At 43.8% G+C, this 13,273-nt stretch overlaps 1 protein-coding gene across 1 annotated transcript in view; it reads left to right on the top strand.

Annotated features, from left to right (window-relative positions):
• Positions 1-606: 606 nt before the first annotated feature.
• The window catches only part of LNP1 (leukemia NUP98 fusion partner 1), an 87,065-nt gene continuing 74,398 nt past the window's right edge, over positions 607-13,273 (top strand). Inside the window, exon 1 of the mRNA XM_073616957.1 lies at positions 607-904. Coding sequence (XP_073473058.1) covers positions 746-904 — 159 coding nt within the window. The 5' untranslated portion in view covers positions 607-745. The remainder of the gene's footprint in view (positions 905-13,273) is intronic.

Genomic DNA, 13,273 nt, shown 5'->3' with positions numbered 1-13,273 from the left:
TGGCTTGATCTGATTTGCATTGATAAACTACTATCAAATTTGGGCTGAAATCGGACCTGAAACGGCAAATGGAGACGCACCGGACACCTGCTGTGAGCCGCTGCGTGTTCTAGTATGTACCCAGCCTTAAAGTTATTTGAATTGAGAGAATCAGAAGGAAAGAGACTTTTGTGTCTTTGTAATGCACAGTTCCTGTACAGTTTTTACTTGGTGCTCTAGTAATAGCTGTCACAGGGGTTGGGAATTCATCTGTGCCTGTTAAACCTCCACAACAACTATGCCAGTCTCTGGAAATTGTCAATATGTCCATTCCAATTTTCATAGCTGCTGCCTCATTGAAATCCTGTAGTAGCTTGCAGGCATGTTCTCGCCTGCCAGACCTGACAGCTATCGACAGTTAGATGCAGTGGGCAGCATAGACGCTTGACAATACTGTAGCAGTTAGCACCCTTTAGGCTGTGTGACTTTGGAATCAATGTAATGGAAAGATTAAAAGACCTATCCGTGCTCCTCTGATAAATATATTACAAGGCATTGGCTTATATAAAGACCGTGGCTACAACTGCTGCTTTGTTGCTCCCCCCCCCCTCCTTAAAGTCAGCTTAAGAGGGGGCTGGTTTGAAATGATCTAACCCTTTCCCTTGCTAGCAGATCTGCACTGTTGTGAGCAGCGACGTTCTACAACTTGTCCTACCGGTCATTGCCTGCACTGGTTGGGACTTTACCTGACTTGGGCCTTTTGTACATGGAATACGAGGAAGACGATGACGACATCCTCTTTGCAAAGTGGATGAGCAGCTTTTGGGGTCATAACGGAATTGAGGATAATGATAAAGATGTCAGGAACCATAGGAAGCGCCAGTCACGGGCTCTTTCGGAAAGGAGAGCATCCCTTCCATGTCCGGTAGGTAACACGCTAAAATTTCTTTTAAAAAAAGTGCTGTGATGTGTACTTTTCTATATCAACCAGTGAAAAGCCATCATTAGGGAGTAGTCAATGAATGAACAATGATCAATATTTGGTTGTTATAGGTTACATTTGCAACACTAAAAGTGTTTCCCCTGATTAAGTACGGATCATTTTCATTCATATGAAAAAATATTTGCATATTAAATTAATTTTATCATTGTATTTATAATAAAAAATCTTTATTGATTGCATTTATAGAAATTCTGTTGGGTACATGACAAGTATTGTAACCCATAACAACCAATCAAAATCATCTTTAATTTCCTAGATCAGTCTAAATGGATGTAAAGTAAAAAAATCAGAGACTGCTGTGGGTTTCTGCACTGTCTGCCTTTGTCTTATTAAACATGCCCATTAGTGTGTATAGGGCTTGTCCCTGAATGTTAATGATCACCTCACTGTTTTTACCCCCCAAAAATAATTTTTTTGGCGAAATCAGTTGTATGCAGAAAATCTTTGCTCATTCCTGCATGGGTAATGCTTGATGGATTTTAGATGCATCCAGTAGTTAACAAAGTGTTAATCAGTTATCAATGACAATGGGGGTTATTTACTAAAGGGAAATCCACTTTGCACTACAAGTGCACTTGGAAGTGCACTCGCTGTAGATCTGAGGAGGACATGCAAGGAAAACAGAAAACAGTATTTTTGCTTGCACATGATTGGATGATAAAATCAGCAGAGCTTCCCCTCATTTCAGATCTTCCCCTCAGATCTACAGCGATTGCACTTCCAAGTGCACTTGCAGTGCACTTGTAGTGCAGAGTGGATTTGCCTTTAGTAAATCAACCCCTATAAGTCTCAAGAAGATATATACTGCACTTTGCACCTAGGGTTCATTCACACATTCCCAATGCATTCACACCATTACCAACGCATGGCAACCGAAAAATAATGGTTCCCTATGAATGCAGTTTACACCAGTGCATTGCGTTTGCTCAGCACTGAAAAAAAAGTACAGCATGAACTACTTTTTTTTCAGCGTAGCACATCGCAACATATTCAAATGCACGCAGATGTGCACAAACGTGCATAAATGCAATGCACTGCAAGGCAAAAAACCCCATATACAACGCATGTAAAACACACGCCAATGCGTTATAACACGCTACAAAAAACTGCAACGCAACCCGCAATTAAAATGGTCATTCATTCATATAAATGGCCCCCTATAAAGAGTGCTTACACCCTGGGGTTCCCCGGATAATTGGCATCACACAATGTCCAAATTACATAAAATAAGTTTATGTGAAAGAGAACCTAATAATGATCAGATGTGGGTGAGATTTTTTGGTGGGATTTTATTTTACACTACTTGTTATATGCTCTTCCTCCATTCCTCCACCCCTTAATAATGTAAACAGTGACCCACACTAGCTGTCAATGTCTACAAATTATCTAATTTAACATAAAGTGCATCTTTTAAGGTTTTTTTCTTCGGATTTAGCTATTCATATAGTCTTTACTGCAAATGTAGCCTACTTTTCAGTATTTTTTTCTTTACCAATCAAGTAATTGAGTTTTCACCTGTGGGTAAGTGCAAAGGTACAGAAGTAAAAAAATGTTGTCAAAGTGATACCTTTTATTGACTAATATGAGTCTATATATTGACTTATATTAAAAAATCCAAGCTCTAAAGTTTCTTCTTCAGGTATAATGACAGATAAAATGCTCTTATAATACTTGAAGAAACAGAACCCTGAAGCTTTTAATATTTTTAATTAGCCACAAAAAATGTCACTTTCTGACATTTTTATGGCTTCTGTACCTCTGCACTACAGGTAAAAACTTGATTCCTTGATTTGTACAACCTACATGGAAAAGTAGGCTACATGTGCAATAAAGACCTACCTACAGTATTTATTCCTGGTTAACACTCTTTTTTTGCTTGATACGCAAGACAACTAATGGTCTGAATGCTTGGAAGTATTTATTATTTTTGTATAATGAACTTTCTGAAAGTTTGACTAATTTAACAAAAATGACCAGACTTCCACATGTCATTCCCTAACATAATTAATATTAATTTGTGGTGTTATACAATTTTAGGTATATGTGTATTTATGCCATTTTTACAGATATTCAGAAACATTTACTTTTTTGTCTCATGCTTTAGTCTTTCTGCATGAATCCAGAATGTGTATATATCTTTAGTTGGTGAAACAAAGAATATGTTTGAGGGTTACTACTCGGTACAGTTCATAACTGAACTTGTCAGAGGAACAATATTGTTGTTTTAAATGTGTGATACAGAAATAAAAGTAATGATTTTGAAATGTAACCTCATATCTTTCTAACAACTGGGTGGATTTGTAATATACTGTATTTCTTACCATTCCAGTGTAGCAGTGGTAGGGAGATTGGTGTATTTTGTAAATCCTAGTGTAGCGGGTGTCTCACTCTATAACCAGCAATCCTGCCAAGCTGGCCGGAACAATGTACACAAGCTTTCCAGCTTTATTTTGTTATATTGTTTGCCCTGTTACCCAGGAGTTAAAGTGCACCAACAAAAATTGCTAGCTGAAGAAACCAAAGCTTATCTTTTCTTCAAAAAAGGACTGAAGCTGTTAGGGCCATACGGATCCGTATACACATATTCAGGGCTCTGCATAGGTATTGGATGTGTGAGTCAGTTTATCTATAAGATTTAAGCCATTACTTGCTGACTTGAATAGGTGTTTAAAGTTGGGCCTGTGGTGTCAGGGGACAGAAGATAGAGGTATGACACAAAGGGAGTCATTCCTCTGCTCTCCTCCTGCCTGGACTCATAGAGCCAATCTGAGTAGAGGTAACCAATCTAAATTTAAAGCGCCATATTGTGCATATTTACTATTAAAGCGTGCCTCTGCTATTGGGGAAATTCTCAGGTTTGGAATTCCCTGAAAGCAGCTTGAATATAGGATTGAGAGCTCTTTTGCTCTTAAATTTCAGCTATTGATCTCTAGTTGATTACTTGACTATATACTGTTACTGTTTGTTATTCTTCGACAGAAATATTGCAGTAAAGAAAATTTCTTTTTTTTATTATAACGTGTGTGTTCCTCATTGGTCATTGCACTTACACTATTGCCAGGTGTGGCAGAGGAGGCTGAGGCTATTATTAGGATTGAGAAGCAGAGTAATGGATTGGACAAACTTAAGCAGCTCCTTCGGGATTATCGCTACATGGGTGGGGGCTCGTCCAGGATAATACCGCTACTCTGCAATCAACTGTTCAAGACAACACCCCTAAAAGTGCCAAGATGGATCCTGTTGCTACGACACAGTGGTTTCCCAAAGAAGGCACCAGCTCAGAATCAAGCGTAGTGATTGATTTCTCTGGGGAGGCCAGGACTGATGAGCAGATCGGTCAGGTAGTACAGGCATTGTCCTTAGACAAGAAAACATAGGTGATCGATGTTAGACCTGATCATGAGGCCCTTCTGCACACATGTGCTACTGGAATGGAAGCAAGGGATTCCTGACCGTTTTCGAGGATCCAGTGTGCAGTTCCCCGACCAGGTTTAGCTTTGTCGAATGCAGTCACATACACCAGACAGGTATCCTGCAAGTACCAGTCGAGTTAAGGCCACGAGGGAAGAGATCCCTTCTCTGCCATCTTCGGTCATGATTGGACCGGAGTTCTTCGCTGCTATGGCAGTCTTTGTGTCAAAATTGCCAAGGGACACTCTGACGTACTCTGGAATTGAGTACCAGAAACTCAGGCCCTTTTCCTGAAGACAATGAGTGCCTACAGGGGAGGACAACTTTGAATAGTGGCTGGACCAGGCCACACAAGCCTTGGATGAATGGGGCATTCCTGAGACTCTTAAGACGCAAATAATTACAGAGATTCTAAGGGGCCCTGCCTCAGCAGCTATCTGCAATCTGAAGTTTAGTAAGAAAGATTGCATCACTCAAGACTACCTGAACATTCTACAGGAGGAGTTTGGGCCGATGGAGGCAGCGGCAGACTTAATTTATCAGTTTGAGCATACCCTCCAACACCAAGGTGAACGCCTGAACGAATATATCAGACGCTTGAATAGGATGTTGCATCAGATCATATTAAAGAAGGAGATGCAGCCCTCCACTGTAGATCAAGCTAGAATCCAACAGATCCTGAGGGGTGCTTCATGCTCTGATCCAGTTTGGATTCGGCTACAGACTTCAGCCGATGCCTTGTCCATGAAGTATCGTAAGCTCATTAAATTAGTGAGAGAGGAAGAAGCTGTGCTGAAGAACAAACACAAGGGCCAGAAGTTGCAATCTGCTGTCGCACTCAGAGTGGCCAGCACAGCTGTCAGTGATCCAGAGTTTGGGGTTCTGAAAACTCAGATCTCACAGCTAATGGAGATGATGAACAGATCATTGGACGTCAAGATACAGAAGATGCAGATATCCCAGATGACGAAAATGATGAACATGTTGGCCACAAAACTTACAGAGTTGTCTGGAGAGGAGGTTGAAGGGCCTAATGTGCATCCGGCTTCGTCCACAGCACCTGGCAAGGGGTTGAGGAATCCAGACTTGTGTCTAAATTGTGGAGGTGTAGGTCATTACTATCGAGACTGTCCTAGTCCGCCGGACAGAAGACTGGCGTAGCCTGTAGACATGTGCAGTTCGTTTCGTACAAATCGAAAATTCGTACAAATTTCCAAAAATTCATTCATTTGGAAGCATCCGAAATACAAATTTCTATGCTTCCGAATTGTATACGAAATACAAAATTTCGTTGACGAATTTTGGATCCAAATGCCCTTACAACGGAAACATGACTGGTGTTTTGTTGACCAATCAGAGGTTTTCTTCTGCTGCTGAGTGAGGGTTGGGAAAATTACCTTTCTTAATATGGAAGTAGGAGACTGGTACTGGTAGTCAATGGGAGATTCAGAATCGGACAAAATAAGAATGTTTGTTAATATTGTTTCTATTATTGTCATAATAATTACGATTATTCGTTATGATGAAGTTAAAAAGGAATTCAGCACAGTACCGGGATGGTGTGAGCCCCTCATAATGAGCACAGCAGGGGTACAGCCCCAGGAGGAAGTCAGCACAGCACAGGGATGGAGGGAGCCCCTCATAATGAGCACAGCAGGGGTACAAACCCAGGAAGTCAGGACAGCATAGAGGATGGTGGGAGCCCCTCATAATGAGCACAGCAGGGGTACAAACCCAGGAAGTCATCACAGTACAGGGATTTATTATTTATTGATTTCAGGTACTTATATAGCGCCGTCAATTTACGCAGCGCTTTACATATACATTGTACATTCACATCAGTCCCTACCCTCAAGGAGCTTACAATCTAAGGTCCCTAACTCACATTCATGCATACTAGGGACAATTTAGATAGGATCCAATTAACCTACCAGCATGTCTTTGGAGCGTGGGAGGAAACCGGAGTACCCGGAGGAAACCCACGCAGGCACAGGGAGAACATGCAAACTCCAGGCAGGTAGTGTCGTGGTTGGGATTCGAACCAGTGACCCTTTTTACTGCTAGGTGAGAGTGCTACCCACTACACCACTGTGCTGCCCTGGATGGTGAGAGCCCCCTCATAATGAGCACAGCAGGGGTACAAACCTAGGAAGTCAGCACAGCACAGAGATGGTGGGAGCCCCCTCATAATGAGCACAGCAGGGGTACAAACCCAGGAAGACAGCACGGCACAGGGATGGTGGGAGCCCCTCATAATGGGCACAGCAGGGGTACAAACCCAGGAAGTCAGCACAGGGATGGTGGGAGCCCCTTATAATGAGCACAGCAGGAGTACAGCCCCAGAAGGAAGTCAGCACAGCACAGGGATGTTGGGAGCCCCTCATAATGAGCACAGCAGGGGTACAGCCCCAGGAGGAACTTCCTCCTGGGGCTGTACCCCTGCTGTGCTCATTATGAGGAGCTCCCACCATCCCTATGCTGTGCTGACTTCCTGAGTTTGTACCCATGCTGTGCTCATTATGAGGGGCTCCCACCATCCCTGTGCTGTGCTGACTTCCTGGGGCTGTACCCCTCCTGTGCTCATTATGATGGGCTCCCACCATCCCTGTGCTGTGCTAACTTCCTCCTGGGGCTGTACCCCTGATGTGCTCATTATGAGGGGCTCCCACCATCCCTGCGCTGTGCTAACTTGCTGGGTTTGTACCCCTACTGTGCTCATTATGAGGGGCTCCCACCATCCCTGTGCTGTGCTCATTATGAGGTCTCCCACCATCTCTGTGCTGTGCTGGCTTCCTCTGGGAAGTCAGCACAGTACAGGGATGGTGGGAGCCCCTCATAATGAACACAGCAGGGGTACAAACCCAGGAAGTCAGCACAGGGATGGTGGGAGCCCCCTCATAATGAGCACACCAGGGCTACAAACCCAGGAAGTCAACACAGCACAGGGATGGTGGGAGCCCCTTATAATGAGCACAGCAGGGGTATAGCCCCAGGAGGAAGTCAGCACAGCACAGGGATGGTGGGAGCCCCTCATAATGAGCATAATGAGTCTGACGACTGCCATATTGAGAAAAGTATTTTTTGCTTTTTAAATTCATCATAATGAATGTTCGTAATTGTTAATGAACCTAACAAAAAATTGTATTTCGTACGAATCCAAATTGAATTTCAGACACAAATTATGAAATACGAATTAACAGCTAATACGAAACGGAACGAAACAAAACTAATTTATTGACGGCGCCCATGTCTAGTAGCCTGCAGAGAAGTGACCCAAGGATAAAGAGAAGGTCTGGGCCTTCAAGAAGAACCTTCACTGATTCTGCAAGAGAACAATGGAGGACATCTGCAGTTTATGCCGTTTCAGTGAGGAATGCCTATCAGCTTTCAAAACGACACCAGAAACAGCATTCCCAATGCCGGAAGCTGAAGGAAGCATGAGTCCAGTCACGCCAACATACTGTTCCAGATGCTTCCAACAGGCCTCCTGCCCAGTTGATAGGCCCTTTGCCTGTAGTCAAAGAAAAAAAGAGAAGAAAAACAAAAGGGGATTCTCAACTGCTCCTAAATACCGATCCGAAAATCCCCCTTTAGAACATACTGGCCATATCTTGGCCTGAACCTGTAATGGGGATTTCTAAACGGTTCCACCGTCTAAACCAAGTATCTCGGATGATAGATAGCAATCCAGAGACACTAGGATTTTGCCTAGTGCCTGTTCTGGTTGAAGGGATTTATACCAGAGCCATTCTTGATTCAGGTGCTCAGGTTACCTTGCTGACCAGAGACTTTTACAAGAGGTATTTGTCATGCATGCCCCTGCAAAAGTTGAAAGATATAGACATCCAGGGTATTCAAGCGGAGGATTACCCTTGTGATGGATATCTGTAGATCAAGTTGTCGTGTGATCCATTGAGTGGTGGGAAGGCTCAGAATTTGCGACACTGGCCATTGCGTGCCCTTGGCTGCCAGGGTCCACAGGAAGTTCGTTGATTGTTGGGACCAACACAGATCTGGTGAAGCAGCTGTTAGCCCCTGTTGTCCAAAGATGTAATCCCTTACCTTCCCTGCCAGCAGGAAGGCCAGAGGTGTCTCCATCTTCCATAGTGGATGGAGAAGGATCCACATCAGAAGCAATAGAAACTGATCTGCTGGAGGCAGAAGCAGTTAAACAGGAGGAAGAGGCCAGTGAGCCTACCGTGCCAGAGCCAGTGGAGCAGAGGAAAACGAAGAGTCATTTCCCATTTCAAGAGACCGATCTGTGATGTGTTGGGTGAGAGCTCCAAATAAATTGTCCTCTCCCCTCAGGGTACTCTTGACAAGCCTGACCTGTTCACCGCTGCTTTGGTGAAGGGCAACACTGACTCACCCCTTGGCACAACTGGTAGGGCCATTCCAATTAAGGTGGTCTGTAGGCAGGACAACCTTCTTCCCTATGCTCATTGGTGGAAGGTTCCTCTGCCAGGTTCTTATACAAATTTGAATTGTTTATTTTCCTGTGTACATTAACTTGTTTTTCTCCGTGTGTATTCTAAAAGCATGTACCAGGTCAAGGACTGTTACGTCCTTTGGGGACCAAAGGTTCTTTGGTGGGGGGAGTGTGTAGTGGGTGTCTCACTCTATAACCCGCAATCCCGCCTAGCTGGCCGGAACGATGTACACAGGCTTTCCAGCTTGTGTTAGGGAGAGCTGCCTGCTAGCAGTTGTAAGGGGGATTTTTCACCCCCCCTTCTTCCTGTTTTCACTGACTGAGTTAATGTAATGTGAGCTGACACACACAGAGCTCTGCATTCAGTGGCCTCTCTTGTGCCCCTATTGGCAGGAAGAGGAAAACCAATTAAGGGCACAGTTACAGCAGCCAATGGAAGAGATTGTACTGAACTGCAGGGAGAGCTGCAATGAATTCTGGGACATGCAGTTCCCACACAAAAGGGCCCCATAGACTGGTATACAGGGAAAAATACAAATCCCAGCAGGCTTGGCTGACAGGAAAGTAAAAGAGTCCATTTTGTGCCCTGAGGTAAAGTTCAGTTAGCCATGAGTAAAGAGACCAGACCTGAGGGAGAAATGCTGTCTCTCAGATGATCTCCCTGCACGATTTAGGTCTCCGCCGCCATTTGGGATGTCCAGCCTGAGAGAGGGGGATCCCAGGTGAATATTGAGGTGCATCTCCACCAACGATGAACTGTTCCAGTGTGTGGGGGTCACTCGGGTCTCCATGAAAGCCTGCCTGTTCCAGTACGTTTGCTTGGGCCCTAAATGCAGAATTTTTTGAGAGAGCATTTCTGCCCATCTGCAGGGAACAGAGACACTGCACTACAGAAAGATTTATTTGAACATTGTATACAAACATCATTGCCGGTAGTCATCTTGCTGACACTTGTAGTACTACAGGGATAAAGGATAAGGCTATCCATTTCTGGGACATTGTATACAGACATCATTGTCCTCTCAACAAAATCTTGTCTGTTTCACTTGATAATCTGGGCCAGTTATATTGTTTGCCCTGCTACCCAGGAGTTAAAGTGCACCAACGAAAGTGGCTAACTGAAGACACCAAAGCTTATCTTTTCCTCAAAAAGGACTGAAGCTGTTAGGGCCATATGGATCCACACACACATATTCAGGGCTCTGCATATGTATTGGCTGTGTGGGACAGTTTATCTATAAAAGTTAAGCCATTACTTGCTGACTTCAATAGGTGTGTAAAGTTGGGCCTAAATTTGAAGCACCATATTGTGCTTATTTACCTTTAAAGTGTGCCTCTGCTCTTGGGGACATTCTCAGGTTTGGAATCCCCTGTATGCAGCTTGAATATAGGATTGAGAGCTCTATTGCTCAGTTATTGATCTCTAGTTGATTACTTGACTATATACTGTCACTGTTTGTTATTCTTCCACAGAAATATTGCAGTAAAGACAATTTCTGTGTTTTATTATAACGTGTGTTTTCCTCATTGGTCATTGCACTTACACTATTGCTAGGTGTGCCAGAGGGTGCTGAGGCTATTACCTGTATTAGGGTTGAGAGGCAGGGTAACAGACTGAACAGACTTAAGCAGCTCCATCGGGGGTATCGCTACACTAGTTTTCTACATTACCTATAAATATACTGAATTGCCCTTGAACTTTTTAAAACACATAAATGGACACTTAACTGCAAAACTCCATTTAATAATGAAAGAGTAACTGAAAGATTAAAATACTTACTTTTCCTGAAAGACCGATCTCTCACCTCCAGTGCTGCTTACATAATAAAACACCTAGGCTCTTGGTTACCCAGATAGGAAGGATAACTTGCCACAAATTTGTGGCAGTGTTGAATTATATGTCTGTTAACTTGCTGCACATTTTGCCTGGCAAGTTGTACACTTCCAGAGCACTTGAAGCACAAATTCTAGTTGACATTTTTCACCTTTGCGTGGCAAGTCTCTAGCAAGAGCAAAGTTGCAGTGGCAAGTCTACAGCAAGAGCTCTGCAAGTCTACAGCATGAAGATTCAGCCACAGTGGCCCCTGTTGTGGAATGACTATTGCACAACATACTGTAACTGAATCAGAACTTGCAGCAGACTTGCAGAATGTTTGCAAAGAAGATTGATCTGGAGTCATGCAATGCAGACTTGCTGCAATTGTGCAACACACTTGTGAAGCCTGGCAAGTCTCGAAATAGCTTAGCAAGTCATTTTCAAACTTGCAGCACAATTGCTTGCTACCTGGGTACCTGATCACCGCTAAAGTAGAAGATTTTTCAAAATAAACCCTGATCCTCTCTTTCAACAAAGATGACAATGTGTTTAGGCCTTCAGACATGTTTTCAACACTGGATGAAGCTTGAAGCAGCACTTTATGTAGGAATTCCATTGCTCTTTATCTGTGTATGCCAGCATGAGCTAAATACAGTTTTGTCATAGAATTTCAGCATATACGTTCTCAGACAATTCCCAACCTGCAAAAACTCATTTCAGGGAGGTGGCAAACTCATTTCAGGGAGGTGGTGAGAGAGTGACACAGTGTTGCTCAGCATCACTGTGACACTCTATCCACACTCTACAGAACTCTCACACTCTGGAGGACCAGAGGAGGCCTGTGCACACCAGTGTGACTCCTCCTCCTCACACTAAGGTGGCCAGATTTTTTAAATGAAATCAGCCTCACCAGTGCCCATCAATGCAGCCTCACCAGTGCCCATCAATGCAGCCTCACCAGTGCCCAGCAATGCAACCTCACCAGTGCCCATCTATGCAGCCTCACCTGTGCGCATGTATGCAGCCTCACCTGTGCTCATGTATGCAGCCTCACCTGTGCCCAGCAATGCAGCCTCACCTGTGCAGGGGATCAGAGAGGTGAGCCAGCAACATCACGCGGGCCGGCTTCACCCGCTGTAACAGCTTTAACTTGAATTGCCGGGTGCCCGCCGTCACACAAGTCCCACCTCCTGGGTCAGCTCCTACCTATGATAGACAGCAAATGTCCCGGCATTGGACAAGTGTGCTGTCTATCAAAGGAGACAAACTAGGAGGCAGGACTTGTGTGACAGCCGGGTAACATATCAAACATGGCAAACATAGCGAAAGTCGGAGTAGGTACCTGTCATAAATAGGTACCCTTTCCAACAAAAAAAAAAAGTTTCCAAAACAGACGGAGGGGGGTTCAGGTGAGGGAGGATCAGTGAAATTTCACATTTTAATTGGATTTCTGCTTTAAGAGCCTGGCTGTGCTATACCAAAGTCCAGTCACATAAAGTAAAATTATTGGGGGTAAGATATCTTACAGTTGAAGGAGCAGAATGTATCAGAGATACGGTAGAAAAAAGAACAATACTGAAGAAGAGTATCCTCCGTTCTCTCCTGCAGCATATTAGTGTTTTCTGTGTTTCAGCCATCAATCCCATTACTTCATAATAGCCATAATGAGAGGTCTGATAAATTAGATCCGTCACATGATGAAAATGTTGTCATTTGTCCTAGAATAACAAAATTAATTCAAGGATGCCAATATGATTATTCAAATTCAGCTTAACTTGAATGTGAGCAGTTTATGAGCTTAGTGGTCATGATACTGTCATGAGTGCCCAGTCCAATATGTGCATTTGTGACATTCCTGTAATGTGACAGTGTCATCAACAACCACTTCTCTAATCTTCCTTTGGAAGGCTTTCTCTGTGTCACTGCTATTAAGCTTTAATACACTGTAGCTGAGATATTATGACAGAATGCCATGTTCCCAGTGCTTTAAATCCTTCTGTACAAAAATTGCATACTGCATTTTTATCAGTCTATAGTTCAGTGTCATCTGTAAAGAGGATAATCTTTAAATCTTGTGGTGTTCCACTTAAAAACACCAGAGAGATCTCAGTTCATTCTTTCAGCTGTTCCATAGTTCTACAGAGGGTCAAAAAATAGAAGTACACAGCCAGATTAAAACAGCTTCTCCCATGTAGCATTTAGAATGGTTATGCTGACATATTCTGGGTGGACGCCATTGCAATGCAAAATGGGTATTAATGCCAATGCAGAAGCCATCTGTGTTTACCTGAGCATAACCGCTTTCACTTGTATCGGCGGCTGTATACGGCACCTGCGGTTCCTCGGGCACCAGAAATTGGCTGGGATTTTCACCTCAACACACAAGAGCTACTGTCTGTGTGCATGAAGCCTTAGACCCATTTCACATGGCCGGTTTGTTGCAGGCGCTGGATTCCTGTGGCAAGAATCTGCAGATTCTTGCTGCTTGAATGACCTGGTTATGTGATCAGCAGCAGATCGCATGTAGCCACACAAAGGGCTGTTAGCTATGGTTTGGGACGGATGTTCAAGCCTGGATGCAGTCAGCTCTCTGATCAAAAGAGAGCATGAGTTTTCCTGACTGTGGAGCTACCCT

Source organism: Aquarana catesbeiana, linkage group LG02, assembly GCF_042186555.1.
Source record: "Aquarana catesbeiana isolate 2022-GZ linkage group LG02, ASM4218655v1, whole genome shotgun sequence".
NCBI lineage: Eukaryota > Metazoa > Chordata > Amphibia > Anura > Ranidae > Aquarana > Aquarana catesbeiana.
Note: the sequence above shows the minus strand (reverse complement) of the source record. Positions and strands in the feature narration are given on the sequence as shown.